At 44.5% G+C, this 21,039-nt stretch overlaps 1 protein-coding gene across 1 annotated transcript in view; it reads right to left on the reverse strand.

Annotated features, from left to right (window-relative positions):
* Window positions 1-112: 112 nt before the first annotated feature.
* Window positions 113-21,039, reverse strand: part of LOC129705192 (uncharacterized) — a 47,124-nt gene continuing 26,197 nt past the window's right edge. Inside the window, exons 5-7 of the mRNA XM_055648653.1 lie at window positions 20,589-20,612; window positions 17,365-17,412; window positions 113-276 (exon numbers count right to left, since the gene is read on the reverse strand). Coding sequence (XP_055504628.1) covers window positions 161-276; window positions 17,365-17,412; window positions 20,589-20,612 — 188 coding nt within the window. The 3' untranslated portion in view covers window positions 113-160. The remainder of the gene's footprint in view (window positions 277-17,364; window positions 17,413-20,588; window positions 20,613-21,039) is intronic.

Here is a 21,039-nt window from a genome sequence, read left to right on the forward strand (position 1 = left end):
AGCATGGGTGCAAATCTTGATGCTGCAGTTATTGGACCATGAGAGATTCAAATGTCAGTTTAAATGTCAAATTAGTGATCACTAAAGGAAAAGCACAACCAGAAACTTTGCATTGCAGTTTTTTACTTGAAGATAAGTTGCATACTCTTCATATTGAATTTTAATTATCACTTTGCAAAATAATTGTTTTCTTCTGTGGCTGGCAGCACATCAGGTCGCAGAGATATTGTAGACAAGCCCAAGGTCCTCTATATATTTTAAAATCTTGGTTGGCATCTGTATTTGTAAGAGAGAGGTTTATTGTTAATCAGTAACTGTGAGATAATCTGAATACGTTATAGAATAACAAAAAAAAACATTACATGAGCTAGATTTCACTTCCTAAATGAGATCAGCAGTTTAAATATACCACCCAGAAATTTGGAACATTTGGGACTTCTTCCCACAAATTGAATTATTCTTACAAAAGTAAGCGAATTATGCACATTTTATGAAAATCAATGGACACATTGGTTTTATGAATTAAATGCATGTTTACAACAAATATATCCCAATGTTCACTGTACATTGTTTTAGTTTATTGTCACATGCACCGACCGAGATACTGTGAGAAGCTTTTATGTTGCATGCTATCTCATCAACGGAAAGACTATACATGATTACAAACATGATCAAGCCATCCACAGCATATAGATGCAGGATAAAGGGAATAACATTTAGTACAAGATAAAGCCTAGTAACATCCAATTAAAAATACTCTGACGATCACCAATGAGACAATAGGTCAGAGCCGCTCTCTAGTTGGTGATAGGATGGTCCAGTTTCCTGATAACAGCTGGAGTTGTCTGATACCATGTAAACACATTTTCACATTTGCATATTCACATGTTAAACATTGTTAAACTCGGAAACAGCCACCAATCACAAAAAGGAAACAACAATGTAAAGTAATCCTGAATCCATAATCTAATCCTGAATCCTTATGGTGTACTCGCACGCTTCAATAATATTGCATCTGGGACATAAGAAGTTAGGATCAAGACCCTTCTTCAGACTGATTGAAGAAGGGGGAAGAACGCTGGAAAAGAGAGATGGGGGTGGAAGAAAGCCTGGCAGTGGTAGCGGGATATGTAAGAGGGGAGATGATTGGCAGATGGGTGGAGTGATTGACAAATGATAGATGTGAAATGAAGATAAAATTGTGTCAGATAAGGAAAAAAATGAAATGTAAAGCTGGAAAGAGGAATATGGATGGAAGGGGACAGAGGGGAATGGGTAAATGAGGGAAAATAAAAATAAAATTGGGGATATGGGTATGGAGGAGAGGAAAGGAGCTGGGAGATGATGGGAGAAAAATGTGTGCATACCACAGTGGAGGGTATTACTTGAAAATGGAGAATTCAATGTTCTTATCATTGAATTGTCAGGTACCCAAACGGAATATGAGGTGTTGTTCCTCTAGTTTGTGTGTGGCCTCACTCAGGCAATGGAAGAAGCCAAGGACAGAAAAGTCGGTATGGGATTGGGACGTGGAATTAAAATGGTCAACAACCTGAAGATCTAGTAGGCCTTGGCGAACAGAGTGTGATTCCAGCATCTGACCAGTTGAGTTCCTTGTTGAGCTCTGTTGTTGGCATAACTTAACTCACGTACAATGATTAAGATCCAAATACTTTTATTAGCATTACAGCATAGGTAACTTCATCTTAACACATAACTGAAGACGGAGGAAGAAAGGGAAGAGAGGCTGTCTGTTAAACTAGTGGGCGGAGCTACAAAGTATGACTCATAACATGAGTGACACTGATCTACATCCTCCCTCTTAAAGAATTAAATGTCAGTACAAAACCATTGACTAAATAAGGCATGCATAGCAATTGATAATAAGATGGAGGAAAATTGATAATACGCTGGAGAAGTCAAACATAGCCCGGGTACTTCACGACTGGCTTGCAAACACGACCATCATGTGTGCGATATAAACCGTCTCCGTTTTTCTCCACCGGGGACAGAATCGGTGGCATGACTGGTGGCGGAGATTGAAACAGCATTCCCTGTGATGAAACAAAGGACTTTGGCACAGGCGGAGGGGGCATCGCCACTGGCAGAGCAGCCGCTCCAGAAGTGGGCTGATGTGCTGGTACAGGCGGACCGATGCCGCTGGATGTGGACGGAAGTCCACTTGTACGGTCTGGATAATACGGAGGTGGAGCCGGCTCATTTACAGGCAGGATATGTTGTCTGTTACGCCTGTAGGTGCCGCCATCAGCACTGACCAGATATGAACATGGCTCTGAGGCAGTTCCAGAAATTACACCAATACGGTCATGACCTTTGTCAGTTTGCAAACAAATTGGTTAATGGTGGCAGCAGCCTGCTTGCTTTGTCATACCACTGTTTATGAATGTCATGCTTTTGTTGCAGCCTGGACTGGACTTCCAATGGTGGGACCACCTGTGGGATCAATGCCTGATCTACCACAGGCACTGTGGCTCGGGTCTGCCTTGACAATAAACGTTGAGCAGGTGAACCCAAGATGGGGTTGCGGGAGATGTGTAGGTTGAGCAGGTCCAGGTACACGTCGGAATTAGCTCTGTGGGATCGTTCCATGAGCTGTTTGGCACTCTTGACAGCCCGTTCAGCTAGTCCATTTGAGTGTGGATATTCAGGGCTGCTGGTGATGTGCCAAAAACCCCAGCTAGCAGCAAACTCCTTGAAGTGTTGACTGGTAAATTGACTGCCGTTATCAGATAGCTGTATGCAAGGAGTTCCTTGGTCTGCTGTTACACACTGCACATGATACCACATTCTCGAGGATGTATTCAGCCATACCAGGCCAGTAAAACATTTTTTTTGCTCGAATGACAGTGGCTCGTGACGCTTCACAATACGGACTAGGCGCAGCAAGTCTTCAGAATTATGGTAACAGCAATAAGCCTGTTGCCTATGCCTCGCGCACCATGACTGACACAGAACAATGCTATGCCCAAATTGAAAAAGAGCTGCTAGCGGTTGTTCTTGTGCGTTGCCCAAGCAATGTCTTTGTGGGTAAGCTGGTGCAGCGGGGCTGATATTTCACTGAAGCCCAGAATAAATTTACTCAGGTAGTTCACCATGCCAAGGAATTTCTGCAGACCGAGCACGTCTGTGGGTGCTGGGAGCTCGTTGATGGCACTGGTTTTCACCGGATCAGTTTTTAGGCCGTCCTTAGTGAACACACGGCCTATGTATTTCACCTCACTTACCCTGAATTTGCATTTTTGAGGGTTTAACTTGAGGTTGATGGTCTTGGCACCATCCAGGACCTTTGTTTGATTAGCATAGTGTTCTTCGATAGTTCGTCCAGCAACAAGGATGTCATCCACTACAATGGAGCATGGGTAACATGCAAACAATTGCTCCATAACTCGTTGAAATACTTCACTAGCAGAGCTTATGCCAAAAGGCATGCAAAGAAATCTGTATCGCCCGAAGGTAGCTAACTTAGAGGAGTTGTGTTCCAGCAAAATCTCCCAGAATGAACTATTGGCATCTAGTACCGTGAATACAGTTGTTTCAGCCAGCTGCGCTGAAATCTCGTCCACAGTGCACATGGGATAGTGAGGTCGTTTAATGGTTCTGTTTAAGTCCTTGGGATTGATACAAATCTGTATTTCGTCTTTATTCTTCTTTGTTGCCACAACCATGGTCGAGACCCAATCCGAGAGGTCAGCGACGGGGGAAATTACACCAAGAGACACCATTCTGTTGAGTTCACTTTGAACACGGTCCCGCATAGCATGGGGAATCCTGTGTGCTGGACGGACAACTGGAAATACCTCAGGGTTAATGGTAATTGTGTACTTAACGGGCAACCTGCCCAGCTTGTCGTCAAACAAAGTTTTGTATTGTGTCAGGATTTGTTGAGTAAAGTCACAGGTTGTAGTCAGATGACAAACAGAAGGGCTGAAATAGACAAGCCGCAGGTCGTGACAAGTGTTGACACCCAGCAGGGATGGCACATTCTCACGAACAACAGAAACTCAGGTTGTGGACACGTGAGTTAAGACAGCAGCGTAAAGGGGCTGTCCCACTGCGGCGACCTAATCTACGAGTTTAGACGAGTTTGCCCTTGACTCAAACTCGCAACATGGTCGACACGTGGTCCTAGGGGGTCCTATGAGGTCGCTGGAACTCTCCTTCATGCTCGAGGGAAGTTCCCAAATACTCACGGCCTCAGCTTGGTCGGCATGGTTCCTTTTGACTCGTAGTGCAGTGGAGTGGGGTCGCTATGTAGTTACAGGCAGTCGAGGGCAGCCGTAGTAATCTTCTTCACTGACCGGGTATTTTGATTGGCTCATTGGAGTTTTCATGATCATGGAAAACCGACCGGTTGGTAAAATGCCAGCTAAACTTTATTAAACTCCTTAAAAGTGTCTCCACTCCTTCTCACCCTCTCTCCCCTTCTCTCCCCTCTCTCCGCTTCTCCCCCCCCCCCCCCCATGCTCTCTAAAGGGTTTACAGTACACTGTGCAGCCATCTTTTACCTTCCTCTCCATCGCAGGTGTGAATTTCAGATAGCGAATTTCAGGCATTCCCTGGCCCCCGCCTTTGTGATGTGTTTGTGTGTGTGGTTGGTCGATCCAGCTTGTGGTTTCAATGCGGACGGTCGATCCAGCTCGAGGTTTTCCAGGTGAGTGCCCTCGAGCTTGAAGGTCGAGTGGATTAGGTCGCCCAAGTGGGACAGCCCCTTAACTCGACTTGACCGATAGGGTGCACTGGAACTCCTGCAAATGGGAGAAGGGAGGCAGCCATAGCAGTGATTGTCTCTGTTTTATGTATCTTTTTCAACTCAGCTAGACACATTACTTTACACCTGGCTCCAGTATCAACTTTCAGCTAAAAGTTCTTGCCATTAACGAGCAAAGCGACCTTGGGATCTTGAGGCTTGTGCAGTAAATCAGACAGGGAATGAACATCCAGGTCAAAATCTTCGCTAGCAGCCTGCAAATCCGTGGGAGCTGATTGAGAGCGTTCCGAGAGCAGGTTCTCATGGCCAATTGAATTAACAGATTGTCTTGTTTGAACTCTGTTGCCACGCGAGTGGCAGCATCTGAAGAAATGGTTCCTTTTGTTACAAAAACGACAACATTTTCCATACGCAGGGCATCGGTCACGAGGTGCAGCATGCGAACCTCCACAGTTAAAACAATTATCTGTTAGTCTAACGATAGAGCTTTCGGGCACGAGAGATTTGATAAGATGTGCCGGCAACATTAATGTCATGAGCAGAGTGGGGGCCATGCCCTAAAACTTTTGTATGAGCATCAGCCATTTCAGCAAAGCGGCAGCGGTTTTCAGCAGTCTCTAGAGTGAGCTCAGTATCTCGTAGTAATTCGTCCCGTAATCTATCATTGCAGACACCATAGACCAGGCGGTCACAGACCAAGCTGTCACATAAATTTCTAAACTCGCATCATCTGGCAATGTGCTTCAAAGCACTAACATACATTTCCACAGGTTTGCCAGGTCTCTGGCGTCATGAAAAAAACAAATGCATCTCCATGACTAAGTTAGTTCTTAACTCACATAACTGTCGGAATTTGCATAGCAAGCAGTCAGGGTCCCAGATGGATTCAGCGGGAGCGATCTGGCCACCAGCCAGGTCAAACCTAGTCGGTTCATAATCAAATCTTCTGGCAAGCCGAGCAGCATCTGTGCCTGCCTGATTATGGTTGAGAAGGGAATGGAGGGTTATGGTATGAGTGCAGGCAGGTGGGACTAAGGGGAAAAAAAGTTGTTCGGCACGAACTTGTAGGGCCGGATGGCCTGTTTCCGTGCTGTAATTGTTATATGGTTATATGGTTATTAAGGAGAATTGAGGCAGGAACACCTGGAGCAGCAGCAGGGTGAGATGCTTCTATGTAAATGGTGAAATCTTCTTCAAATATGCGCCACCATTCTGCGAGATCTTCGTCAAACACCAGGATCTGGTTTTCTGAGAGCGGAAGCCATAGTATAAGATACACCGGAGAAAAGAACAAACTAAAATAAAAACAATATAATTAGGCAAGGAGTGAGTCCAAGTATTCTGACATCATGTTGAGCGCTGTTGTTGGAATAACTTAACTCACGTACAGTGATTAAGATCCAAATACTTTTATTAGCATTACAGCATAGGTAACTTCATCTTAACACATTACTCATTCTGAGGAAGCAAGGGAAGAGAGGATGTCTGTTAAACTAGTGGGCGGAGCTACAAAGTATGACTCATAACATGAGTGACACTGAACTATATTCCTCCAACACTTGTTTTGCTCAAGATTCAAGCATCTAACCTGCTGATTTTCTCCAGTTTGCTATGTTTCTGTTTTGCTGATATTAATATGAAATATTACTGATACTTCATCAGTATGAAATCCATGTATGTGTTTGCGATTTACTTTGAATGGAAAAGTGTTGCTGTGTAGAATTTGGTAGAGCAGACATTCTGCTGAATCAGCATTAATACTGGTTCATTTACTCTGATGGCAAATTACAGAGCTGGTGTCAAAATTTGTGATTGATACTCCAGTGAGCAGCTGAAGGAGAAAGAAACAGGCAACATATTTTTTCCCTCGACTACTCAGGAAGAGTTCACATAATGTAATGTCAGCAACCAAATCTCCAAATTCCAATTAAGTTTACATTGCGTTTCTCTGTTACTATCATCCACACCAACAAAGTCAAGATAAAATTACAATTTAAAAAATATCTAAGCCAGATTTATAAATCAAATCATGCCTCAGCGAATACCATTGCATAGTTCCTTGATGCATTTTTCCAAGTCTTGGTATTCTAACGCTCATGACTATGCAGTCAAATTCTGCTCTAATTCAATTTACATGTGTTTAGATGACAGTATTGTGGTAGGCCAGATCTGCAACAATGAGATAGGGCACGGGAAGGAGGTGGAGAGTTTAGTTAGTAGCATTGTGTGAAGACAACAATCCCTCGATGACAGTAAAATTAAGGAGCTGGTCATTGACTTCTTGAAGCAGTGTGGTGTACACACCTTCTTCATCTGTATCAATGGCATTGAAGAGGAGATGATTAAGAGCTTCAGATTCCCAGATGTAAATATTGCCAACAATTTGTCCTGGTGCAACGAGGTCATGAAAGCACAGCAACATTTCTACTTCCTTAGAAGGCTAAGAAAACTTGGCATCTCTCCAACGACTCTTGCCATAGAAAGCACCACATCTTGGTATGGCAACTGCCCTGACCAAGACTGCAAGAAATTGCAGAGAGGTGTGAATTCAACCCAGCCCATCACAAAAAACAGTCCTCCCTCAGCCCCACCCATTGACTTCATCTACATTTCACGCTTTGTTGGGAAAGCAGGGATCATAATCGAGGATCATTCTCATCCCAGTCATTGTTTCTTCTCTCTCTTCCATCAGGCAGAAGATGCATAAGCTTGAAAGCACATGCCATCAGATCCAAGAACAACTCCCACCCCTGATTTGAACTGACAAAATCATTTTGTAGTTTTATTGTTTAGGGACAGGAAAGATTTTAAAAGTTGGTTGTGCATAATTGTGAAATTAGAATATGTTCATAAATGTGAACCTACTCTTGTAGCTCAGAATGTGAGCATATAGATTGAATATTGATTATCATAAATAAGAAAAGTGAGCACTTCGGAACAGAGATTGAAGTCCAAACCTTGGAATGAAAATTTGCAGTGTTTAGTTACTCTATGACTTGTGGGAACTTATATTTTAACATGCAATATGGCTTATAGCTAATTTAATGTTACACTATTTTTGTACAAAAAAGATGACAAAGTGCTGGAGTAACTTAGCGGGTCAGGTTAAGGGGCTGCCCCCCACTGCGGCGACCTAATGGGCAAGTTTAGAAAAGTTTAGGAGAGTTTGAAAAAATGTCATGTTGAAGACCTCCTTCGACTATGTAGAAGACCTCCTTCGACCTCCTTCGACTATGTTGAAGGCTAGCTTCGACTAGCTTCGGGAGAATTGGACACCGAATAGTGGAGAGTGAAGACGACCTCCTTCGATCTCCTTCGACCTCTCTTCGACCTCCCTTCGACAATGTTGATGATTATCTACGACTACCTTCGACTACCTTCGACTACCCTCGATTGCCTACGAATAACATGCCGACCTACTACGACCTACTTCGACTAAACCTACGAGTAAAAAAAGTATCGATTTTTTCCATGGCGACCTTGTTTGACTCGCAGGCATTTTTCAACATGTTGAAAAATATGCCGCGACCTAGCTGAGGCCTCGAGTAAGCGGGGACTACTCTCGAGCATGAAGGAGAGTTACAAAGACCTCCTAGGGCCTCGTGTCGACCATGTTGCGAGTATGAGTCGAGGGCAAACTCTTCTGAACTCGCGGATTAGGTTGCCACAGTGGGACAGCCCCTTAATATCCATGAAGAACATTAATAGATGACGTTTTGGTTGGGGTCCTGCTTCAGACTGATTGCGGGGGAAGCAAGCTGGAAAGAGGAGGAGCAGGACAGAGCATGGCAGATAATAAGTAAACACAGGAGAGGGTGGCATTTGGTAGGCAGATGGTTGGACAAAAACCAGAGATGAGAAAACAGAATGTGTGAGACAAAAGGATTGAAGCAATTGTGAAACCAGATGAAGGAATGTAGGTGGAGATGGAAGGGAGAATTAGGTGTGAGTCCCTATTCACGTTCTCCAGGGATGCTGCCTGGCCCACTGAGTTACTCCAGCATTTTGTGCTGTCTTTTTTATGTAAACCAACATCTGCAGTTCTTTGTTTATGCTATTTTTGTATATGTTGATTGCTTTGTCATTCAGCATTGGAGCATTGATTTTGATGAATGCTTATGTATAAAATGTAAAATGGTTGATACTGAAAACATCCTTGACATATAAAAAACCTTTAATGAGATTTCAAATAACCACCATTTGAAACTAAATCTACAGGCTTTTGTTTTGATTACACCCTAACCCAAGGAAAATTGGATGCTGCGCTGACACTCCATACATGGAACATCAATCGATTTGATACATTGCTGAATGGCAACAACCTGGCGCTGCAAGAAGACGACTTGGTAGTTAAAATGGATAAAGTTGGAAAATGAACATCAGGATCATACTACGATACTAACCCCAAGGCACCTGTTTGACCTAGCACAGGACCCACATAGTGGCCAAGTTCCTGCCATGTGCTCAGAACAAGACCTTGGTAATGCAGCCAATAAAAAAAGGTTGGTAGGCATTCACAATGAAATGATTATGGCATTTGCAGCCTCACCTGAAATCCTGTAATATCTGCCAACAGGGAAACTCAACCTCAGCCACGTGTGACTTTGCATTAAACCTGGAGTTGAGGTCTCAGTTTGAACGTTCCATTGGAGGTTCTGTGCTCTGTTATGCAGTCACAGAATGTTCAGTATGGTATTGGGTGTAGGGGGCTGACATGGATAGAAAATTGGTTGGAAGACAGGAAACAAAGAGTAGGTATTAATGGGTCCCTTTAAGAATGGCAGGCAGTGACTAGTGGGGTACCGCAAGGATCGGTGCTGGGACCGCAGCTATTTACAATATATCTCAATGAGTTAGATGAAGGGATTCAAAGTAAAACATTAGCAAATTTGCTGGGTGCTAGTGTGAACTGTGAGGAAGATGCTATGAGAATGCAAGGTGACTTGGACAGGTTGGGTGAGTGGGCAGATGCATGGAAGATGCAGTTTAATGTGGATAAATGTGAGGTTATCCACTTTGGTAGCAAAAACAGGAAGGCAGATTATTATTTAAATGGTGTCAAGTTGGGAAAAAGGGAAGTACACTGGGATCTAGGGGTCCTTGTTCATCAGTCAATGAAAGTAAGCATGCAGGTACAGCAGGCAGTGAAGAAAGTGAATGGCATGTTGACCTTCATAAGAGGAGTTGAGGATAGGAGCAAAGAGGTCCTTCTGCAGTTGTACAGGGCCCTAGTGAGACCACACCTGGAGTATTGTGTGTAGTTTTGCTCCCCTAATTGGAGGAAGGACATTCTTGCTAGCAAGGGAGTGCAACTTAGGTTTACAAGGTTAATTCCCGGGATGGCGGGACTGTCATATGCTAATTTAATGGAGAGACTGGGATTGTATACTCTGGAGTTTAGAAGGATGAGAGGTGATCTTATCGATACATATAAGATTATTATGGGTTTGGACACTAGAGGCGAGAAACATGTTCCCAATGTTGGGGGAGTCCAGAACCAAGGGTCACAGATTAAGAGTAAGGGATAAGCCATTTAGAACAGAGATGTTGTGAGTCTGTGGAATTCTCTGCCCCAGAGGGCGGTGGAGGCCAGTTCTCTGGATACTTTCAAGAGAGAGCTAGATAGTGCTCTTAAAGAGTGCGGAGTCGGGGGATATGGAGAGAAGGCAGGAACGGGGTACTGATTGGGGCTGATCAGCCATGGTCACATTGAATGGCGGTGCTGGCTCGAAGGGCCGAATGGCCTACTCCTGCACCTAGTGTCTATTGTCCATTGTCTCTAACTAGTAAGAACTGCAGATGTTGGTTAATGCACAAAAAGACACAAAGTGCTGGAGTAACTCCGCAGGTCAGGCACCATCTCTGGAGAACATGGACAGATAACTTTTCCGGTCAAGACCCTTCTTCAGACTGATTGTAGGGGAGCAGAAAGCTGGAAAATGGGAGAGGCAGTACAAAGCGTGGCAGGTCATAGGTCGACTCAGGCGAGAGGAGCGGGGGGGGGGGGGGGGGGGGTGATTGACAGGCAGATGGTTGGATCAAAGGCCAGAGATAAGAACAGAAGTTGTGAAAAGGTTTAAAAAGATGAGGATTGTGAAGCCAGAAAGAGGAAAGTAGCAAGGGAAGGGATGCATTGGTGGTTGAAGGGAGAAATACACTCTAGAGTTTAGTTGTGGCACAGAGGTGGGGGGAGAGGGTGGTAGATATAGGGGGGAAAGGGGTGAGGGGTTAGTTAGAGGTTACGTAAAGTTGGAGAATCAAATGTTCATACCGTTGGGTTGTAAGCTATCCAAGTGGAATACAAGGTACTACTCCTCCTGTTTGCGTGTGGCCTCACTCTGGCCACAGAGGAGGCCCAGGACAGGAGATGCCAGGATGGGAATGGGAAGGCAACTTAAAATGGTTAGCAATCTGGAGATCCATTGGGTCTTGGAGGACAAAGCGCATGTGTTCTGCGAAAAGGACACCAAATCTAAGCTTGGTCTCGTCATTGGACTCAGCCACCATTTCACAGAAGACTTACTCTCTGTACGCCAAGGCCTACTGGATCTTCCAGTTGCTGAACATTTGTTGCTAGCCACACAGTGTGGGTCAGTTCCCATTCCCACACTGACTTTTCTGCCCTGGGCCTCCTCCATTGCCAAAGTGAGGCCGAATGCAAACTAGAGGACAACGCCTCATATTCTGCTTGAGTAACTTACAATCCATTGGTGTGAACATTGAATTCTCCAATTTTAGGTAACCCCTAACTAACTCTTCCCCCCTTTTCCCCCCCCTCCCCCCCCCCCCCCCCTCCCTACACCCTCTCTCTTCCGCCCTTCCTTCCCCTGCTACTTTCCTCCCTCTGGCTTTACAATCTGCAACTTCAAACCATTTGCCTATCAAGAATAACACCTCAGAAGGTACACAAAAATGCTGGAGAAACTCAGCGGGTGCAGCAGCATCTATGGAGCGAAGGAGATAGGTGACCTTTCGGGCCAAAACCCCTCTTCAGTCTGAAGAAGGGTTTCGGCCCGAAAGGTCACCTATTTCCTTCGCTCCATAGGTGCTGCTGCACCCGCTGAGTTTCTCCAGCATTTTTGTGTACCTTCGATCTTCCAGCATCTGCAGTTCCTTCTTGAACAAGAATAACACCTCACCTGTATCAACCTATTATCTGCCATGCTTTATCCCTCTTCTCCCCTTTTCTAACTTTCTTCACCCCCCCTACAATCAGTCTGACGAAGGGTCTTAACCTGACAAATCAGCTGTGTATGTTTTCCAGAGATGCCTCCTGATCTGGTGATTTACTCCAGCACTTTGTGTCCTTTAGCTAGATAACTAACCTGCTCATTAACTGAATTCAGTCAATCATAATGAATTGAGTCAATGTTATTAGTTTTCTTTGGCATGAAACATCATTGTATGATATCACAGGAATGTTTAATTGGCCATAGGTTTTGAAATATTGCTTTCTTTTTGCTTTGCATTATCTGAGTTTCTTTAGTTATGAAGGACCAGCTATTGTCTGCTGTGATCATTGTTTACCGTGTAACTTTGAGCAAATTCTCTGGCTAGGACATTAAATTTAAGGAGGTTATACTGGAAGAACCTGCCAAAATATATGAAGCTGCCCTGCATCTCAACATCTTGGCTTTGTATGAAACCTGTGGCAAAGCTCAGTTTGGTGGACTTAATTATCATGCCACAAAAGGGGGTTTGAACAAGATGTAATGGCAACCCATTTTATATCCAGCCCATTTATCTTTTTGACTTGCCATACTAGCTAAACTGCTCACCAGGTCTCCTTCTCAATTTGCCAGGATGTTGCCACTCAGGATTCCACCAAATCTACTGAAATGTAGTATACGGGGTTTCAGCACAGCATCCATGCTACGGCTGATGGGTCATTTATAGAAGAAGTATTATAGGCATTGACTATATTCCCTCCCAAGGTCTCTCATAATGAAGACTGAAAATATAGATGTTTAGAAACCTGCTGTGGAGATAAGACAATAATTTTTAATAATTTAAATCATTCACAAATTGAAACTAATTTTACAACTGCGACTTTCTAGAAGAATCAGAGTTATTACGCGCAAACAAAGGAAACAATTATCAACACAGTATATCTCAGACTACCAATGATTTAATATTTTAACCAGCAAGTTGTGCACAATTATAATCTATGACACTTATTCTTTTTATCTAGCAGATTTAATATCTTTGATCAGAATCTTAAACACCAAAGGAAGTATTGATTCTGTTTTCCATTCAAGATGCAGACTTAAATTGTTTCATCTATTTATATCAGCTATTTTTTTAATGACTGGAAACATATCATACGCTGCAACTTCTTGCCACTCACTGAACGTGAAGTAAATTGTGTCAACAAAACGCACTGCATTTCTTTTATTATGGATTCCAGGCACATCTTTCTATCTCCCTCTCTCTTTGTCTATCTGTCTGTCTAGCTAAGACTATAATTGCCAGAAGAATTTAAAGCAATTTGGGTACTTTTATCCCAAGTAGCGCAGTGGTATCGTTGTTGTCTTACAGTGCCAGAGACCTGGGTTCGTCCCTAACTACGGGTGCTGTGCGTTCTCCCTGTGATGGCTTGGGTTCACACTGCCACCCAGCTTCGGGTCATCTGCAAATTTGCTAATGTTACCCTTCATCCAAATCATTAATATATATTGTAAATAGCTGCGGTCCCAGCACTGAGCTTTGCGGTACTCTACTAGTCACTGCCTGCCATTCTGAAAGGGACCCGTTAATTCCTACCCTTTGTTTCCTGTCTACCAACCAATTTTCTATCCATGTCAGCACCCTACCCCCAATACCATGTGCTCTAATTTTGCCCACTAATCTCCTATGTGGGACCTTATCAAATGCTTTCTGAAAGTCCAGGTACAATATATCCACTGGGCTCTACCTTATCCATTATCCTGGCTACATCCTCAAAAATTTCCAGTAGATTAATCAAGCATGATTTCCTCTTCGTAAATCCATGCTGACTCGGACCCATCCTGCTACTGCTATCCAAATGTGTTGCTATTTCATCTTTTATTATTGACTCCAGCATCTTCCCCACCGCCAATGTCAGGCTAACTGGTCTATAATTCCCTGAGAGAGAGTGGGACCCTTAATGAATCAAAGCAGTCTAATGTGCGTGGAGCCACAAGAGATGAGCAGGGTCCTCCAGGAGTATTTCTCCTCCATTTTTACCGTGGAGAAAGACAGGAGGACAGCGGAATTTGGGGTAGTCACTGGAAGTGGCTTGAGAGCAGTCAGTATTACGATCTCAGAAGTGCTGGAGGTACTGGCGGGTATGAAGATAGACATATCTCCCAGGCGGATTCACTCTCAAGAAGGCCGATCGTACGACTGCCACAGTAACTGTTGGTACAGGCACACACTAGACTGGTGAGACAGGTGACATTCCTCCACTGACCTTCTGTTCTAAGCAGGCATATAATGCATTGAGTTTGAGGGATCGATTGCCATTGATACTGCCCATCTTCGCTTTGTAGTCCCTTATAGCGCGCAAGCCTTGCTGCAATCTATGAGTGTTTGTGTCATTGCATAGAGTTCTAGAGTGTTATATCATTTGAGATAAAATAGCTATACTAATCTGATTTGAGAGAAGACTTCAAAAATGAAATCTTAACATTGTACAGTTGCTTTGAATTATGCATTTGAGCAATACAGAATTATCCAAAGAATATGCCAACTCATTTTGTTGTAATATAATCAGTCACAGTTGCTACAAAGTAAACTAAAACTACAGGTTGGAAATATGAAATTTTAGATATATTCAGCAGGTCAGCGAGCATCTATAGAAAGAGAAAGTTAATATTTCAGATTGTAATTTTTCATCTGGAAGGTAATATATCGCAAAAAGGTTATCAATCTGAAACATGAACTCTGCTTCTCTTCCCAAGGAAACAGACTAACCTGCTGAGTAGCTCAAATACTCTATTATTTAAAAGTAACTGAAAAAGTGGACTCTGTGACAGGTCTATCTCAGTAATCCAAATTCAAAGATAAGCATTACTGGGAAGAAATTGGCTAACATCTGAAAATGGGTTAAGAGAGATAATCACAAGATTGTATGCAGGAGTAAGTCATAGAAACATAGAAACATAGAACATAGGTGCAGGAGTAGGCCATTCGGCCCTTCGAGCCTGCACCGCCATTCAATATGATCATGGCTGATCATCCAACTCAGTATCCCGTACCTGCCTTCTCTCCATACCCCCTGATCCCTTTAGCCACAAGGGCCACATCTAACTCCCTCTTAAATATAGCCAATGAACTGGCTTCAACTACCTTCTGTGGCGGAGAGTTCCAGAGATTCACCACTCTCTGTGTGAAAAATGTTTTTCTCATCTTGGTCCTAAAGGATTTCCCCTCTATCCTGAAGCTGTGACCCCTTGTCCTGGACTTCCCCAACATCCGGAACAATCTTCCTGCATCTAGCCTGTCCAACCCCTTAGAAATTTTGTAAGTTTCTATAAGATCCCACCTCAATCTCCTAAATTCTAGCGAGTACAAGCCAAGTCTATCCAGTCTTTCCTCATATGAAAGTTCTGACATCCCAGGAATCAGTCTAGTGAACCTTCTCTGCACTCCCTCTATGGCAATAATGTCCTTCCTCAGATTTGGAGACCACAACTGTACGCAATACTCCAGGTGTGGTCTCACCAAGACCCTGTACAACTGCAGTAGAACCTCCCTGCTCCTATACTCAAATCCTTTTGCTATGAATGCTAACATACCATTCGCTTTCTTCACTGCCTGCTGCACCTGCATGCCTACTTTCAATGACTGGTGTACCATGACACCCAGGTCTCGTTGCATCTCCCCTTTTCCTAATCGGCCACCAAAAGTCAAAAGGTATCTCAAGTCTACTTTGTCATTCATTCTGTTGTATTGTCCACTTTCCTATCCTATTTTCATCAATATCAATATAAATGCCAGCCTTGTATGCACACAGTGAATGAGCATACAAAAGCCAGCATGATGGAATATTGCAAAGATCAACACTTGGCATGATTACATTTTCCTCCTCCTAACCCTTAATTGTGAAATATGCTGTCAGTTCTGGAGTCTTAAGTCAGAAGAAGTAGAGTTTACCCATTTAATCACTCTTGGAATCTTATCTGTTCAATGACATTGTCTCTCATTCTTCATACGTGAGAGTAGAGCAAATGCACTCTTACTTTCATCATGGGACACTTGGTTAACCAACATTCATTTTCTATATTGCAGGAGCACACAGACCGTTCCACATAAGTCGATATTGTCCATGTCAGAAAATACACATCAGTCAGTACAGTAACCATACCACCACAGTATTGTGATGAATGGTGTTGATGAGAGACAATTCACATGAACATTTGTCTCCCCCCCATCTAGCTCCAGAATCAGGATGTCCCATGCTCAATGGATGATTTGAATGGACTTGAAGTTTCAATGTATGTTCGATTGTTTAATAGATTATTTGCTATTCAAAGGATTTTTTTTTTTGTTTAATTTCCAAAGCGACTCTCTTAAGTGGCCTCCTATGGTGAAACTGGTAGCCTATGTTCTTAAGAGACAATGCAGTATCTTATGGTTATGCAGGGAGGTTACAGGTAAACTCTCATTTGAATTTAATAATATTAATGCAAACTCATTCATATGTATGGGATGTCGATGTCAGCCGTTCATAACTCCGGGAGCCCTGTTTAGAGGGCATTATTCAATAAAAAACAAATGCAAAAGTAAAAAAATATCTTACGCTAAAAGGTAAAATAACTGAAACCAGATTTGAGGAAGGACATTCTTGCTATTGAGGGAGTGCAGCGTAGGTTTACAAGGTTAATTCCCGGGACTGTCATATGCTGAGAGAATGGAGCAAGCAGCTGGGCTTGTACACTCTGGAGTTTAGAAGGATGAGAGGGCATCTCATTGAAACATAAAAGATTGTTAAGGGTTTGGACACGCTAGAGGCAGGAAACATGTTCCCGATGTTGGGGGCGTCCAGAACCAGGGGCCACAGTTTAAGATAAGGAGTAAGCCATTTAGAACGGAAACGAGGAAACACTTTTTCTCACAGAGAGTGGTGACTCTGTGGAATTCTCTGCATTAGAGGGCGGTGGAGGCGGGTTCTTTGGATACTTTCAAGAGAGAGCTCGATAGGGCTCTTAAAAATAGCAGAGTCAGGGGATATGGGGAGAAGGCAGGAACGGGATACTGATTGGGGATGATCAGCCATGATCACATTGAATGGCGGTGCTGGCTCGAAGGGCCGAATGGCCTACTCCTGCACCTGTTGTCTATTGTCTATTGTCTATTGTCTATTCTTATACATTTTATGCAAATTTCAATTCCATAGAATTGGCTAAAAGGTGTCAATTATATTTATTATTTTAAATCGCCACTCCAGAAACAATTTACCGGTAAAAACATGTTTTTATTCTGTGGTAATGTGTCACAACATCAACAGGGTCAAGCCTCCTCAAATTGCCTTCTATTAACTGTTAAAAACAAAAAGTTCAGAAGCCCTTAACACCCCTGGGTGGAGACAATGTCACAGATGGTGTCGATACCTACCTCACTTCATTGCATAATGACATGACCTCACTGTATCAGTTGACGGAACTACTTACCAAGTGGATTAACTTGAACCCCTTGAGTTGGTGGATTGCATACATTACCTGCAATCCCAAAAAGGTTACAATTTAGAGCTCCTTGGAGTTTCCTGCCTTTCTTGATTTATAATATGCAAATGCTGCAGACTATTCATTCAGATTATGCCAAAACCTCCACATCAATAAATATTTCTGATAAACTTTTTTCTTTTTAAAGATGTTTCAGTTTTTTAAGAAAAATTGTATCATAAATTCTTGATGCGGTGTTACCTTTATTTACCAGTTAGTGTTTCAAAATAATAATATACATTGAAGTTTCTGTACTGTGATATAGATCTGAACTAACATCTGTACATCTTACAATATTATAGAAAACTAGACCAAGGGGGACCTGCTGTACCTGCATGCTTACATTCAGTGACTGATGAGCAAGGACCCCCAGATCCCATTGTACTTCTCCTTTTCCCAATTGGACACCAGTTAGATAATAATCTGCCTTCCTGTTTTTGTCACCAAAGTGGATAACCTCACATTTATCCACGTTAAACTCCAACTGCCATGCAGCTGCCCACTCACCCAACCTGTCCAAGTCACCTTGCATCCTCATAGCATAATTAACCAAATTTACAGAGGAGTGGATTTTTTGAAATTATAAGGTAAATTTCTACCAGAATATAAAAAAATGTCACTGTTATTGTGACGTCAGCAGCTGGCCAGCAGTTATATTTGAAAAAAAAGTCAGATTGGTGAACAATTTTAGTAAAAGACTTGGGAAATAATTAACCAAATTTACAGAGGAGTGGATTTTTGAAATCATAAGGTAAATCTCAACTGAAATATGTAAAAATGTCCCTGTTTCAGCAGCTGGTTTTCGAGGAGATGTGATTCAAAGGCGAGAACACACACACACACACACACACACACACACACACACACACACACACACACACACACACACACACACACACACACAGGGGGGGGGGGGTGGGGGGGGGGGGGGGGGGGGGGGGGGGGGGGCGTGGCGCTAGTATGGGTGTTGCGGGCTGAAGGGACTGGTTTCCAGAGGGCGAGTATGGACATTGTGGGCCGAATGGATTCTTGGGCTTGCCGCTCAGTCACTCAAGCCTGTTGTGCTGGCAGCTCACTCACGGCTGGTGGGCTGGCAGTTGACTCATGACTATTCCTTGAAATTCCATTTCAAGCAGGTTGCAAGGCCACCAAATTTAAGTGCAGTTTCTTACCACTTCAAGCAGGGTGCAAGGCCACCAAATTCAAGTGCAGTTTCCTACCATTTCAAGCAGGGTGCAAGGCCACCAAATTCAAGTGCAGTTTCATACCACTTCAAGCAGGGTGCAAGGCCACCAAATTCAAGTGCAGTTTCCTACCATTTCAAGCAGGGTGCAAGGCAACCAAACTCAAGTGCAGTTTCATGCCATTTCAAGCAGGGTTCAAAGCCACTAAAGAGCGAGTCGTGACCTCTCCCTCCTCCATCTTGCAGAGACTGAGCCACGCTCACACTTCAGGGTTTTATAGTCCCTCCTCCTCCCACCAGAAGGGGCGTGGCCTTCAGCGTGATTGACAGGAGAGAGAATCTCAACATTTTTTAAACACTAATAACTCTTTTATTTTTCATCGATGGGAAAAATCCTCTTGTTCTGCGCAGCGGCGGGAGACTCTGAGTAAGATGGCCAAAGATCACAGCCGTAAGGGACAGCGTTTTTCTATAATCAATATGCAGAATAACAGGAAGTGGTCAAGATCAGACTTTTAGTAATATAGATATGATAGATGGTAATGTCCTAATCATCCCAAGAAAGATAAATTCAATGCAAACCAAAGAAAACAATATTGGCACTACATATTGTGTCGGTGTGTGTGTGTGTGTGTGTGTGTGTGTGTGTGTGTGTGTGTGTGTGTGTGTGTGTGTGTGTGTGTGTGTGTGTGTGTGTGTGTGTGTGTGTGTGTGTGTGTGTGTGTGTGTGTGTGTGTGTGTGTGTGTGTGTGTGTGTGTGCCTGTGTGATTTCGACTTTGATTCACATCTCCTCGAAAACCCGATGCGGAAACGGTGAAATTTTAAATATTCCGGTAGAGATCAAAAATCCCCTCATCTGTAAATTTGATTCATTATTTCCTGAGTTTTCTCCTAAAATTGTTCACCAATCTGACATTTTTTTCAAATCTAACTGCTGGCCAGCTGATGCCGTCACAATGTCTTTGCTCGTGGCCCACCTGGCTTGTGCCCCCCCCCGGCTTTGGATTAAAGCAGCTGCTGTCAATGTACAGGGGCACTGATTTCCACGAGTTACATCTTCTAACGGCGCAGAAAGAACATGCATGTGGGCTCTGTTCTGCAGATCTCGAGGTCACCGCAGGTCACCGCAGGTCACTGGCGCTCACGAGCACTCACGAGCTTCCTGGCTTACTTTTGAAGAACTTTCTCCTCGCGGCCTGCACAGCGAGTTAAGTCACACCCCTCCCGCTCCCCCTCCCTTACCCCTCTACCCGCCTATTCACTACCCCCCCCTCCTCTCTCCCCCGCTCTCCGTACCTCCTCTCTCCCCACTCCCTCTCTCTCCCTCTCTATCTCTCTCTCTCCCCCTCCTCTCTCTCCCTCTCCCTCTCTCTCTCTCCCCCTCCTCTCTCTCTTCACCCCCCTTTCCCCCCTCGCTCTCCCCCCTCCTCTCTCCTCCTCTCCTCTCCTCTCTCCCCTCTCCCCCTCCTCTCTCTCCTCCTCTCCTCTCTCCTCCCTCTCTCCTCTCTCTCCTCTCTCCTCTCCTCTCCCCTCCCCTCTCTCTCTCTCCCCTCTCCCTCTCAATCTCCCCCCTCCCCCCTTCTCTCTCTCCCCTCCCCCTCTCTCCCTTCTCTCCCTCTCCCTCCCTCCCCCCCCCCCCCCTCTCTCCCCCCTCTCTCTCCCCCTCCCCCTCCCTCTCTCCCCCCCCTCTCTCCCCCCTCCCCTCTGCTCCCCTCTCCCCTCCCCCCCCCCCCCCCCCCCCCCCCCCCTCTCCCATCCCCCCTCCCCCTCCCCCTCCCTTGTGTGTTTGGGTTTTGGGGTGTTAGTGTAGTGTGTGATGCCGATGCACCCCCCCCCCCCCCGCGCACCACAGGTTGACAGTACGGGATCCAACCTCCTTGGGTCCCCCTTGGTCTAGTGTCTTTTTTAAAAGATAAGCTATATATATTGTCAAATACTACAAATACTACAAAAACTCAAGCACACAGTGTAAAACCGGAATATACTCACCCAATGATGAAGCAGAGTTTTGACCTAAGAAAATCTCATTAAATAAGAGAGGAAATGAAAAAAAAAGATAACAGACCCCTCCCCTCTCCCCCCCCCCCCCCCCCCCACCTATACCCCACACTCTCTCCCCCCTCTGCCCCCCCCCTCCTCTGCCCGCTCCCCATTCCACTCACCTCCCCCTCTCTCTCTCTCCCCCTCCCCCCCCCCCCCCCTCCCCCCTCCCCTCCTCCCCTCTACCCCCCCCCCCCCCCCCACTCTCCCCACTCTCTCCCCCCCTACCCCCCCTCTCCCCCTCCTCCCCTCTCACCTCCACTTCCCTCCCCCCTTACCCCCCCTCCCCCTGTGTGTTTGGGGGGTGGTTAGTGTGCGTGTGATGCTGCAGGCCCCACTCCCGCAACCGTGCGTTAAAGGGACGTGATCCAACGGGTCCCCCTTGATCTACTGTATTTTT

This window comes from Leucoraja erinacea, chromosome 17, assembly GCF_028641065.1.
Source record: "Leucoraja erinacea ecotype New England chromosome 17, Leri_hhj_1, whole genome shotgun sequence".
Taxonomy (NCBI): domain Eukaryota; kingdom Metazoa; phylum Chordata; class Chondrichthyes; order Rajiformes; family Rajidae; genus Leucoraja; species Leucoraja erinaceus.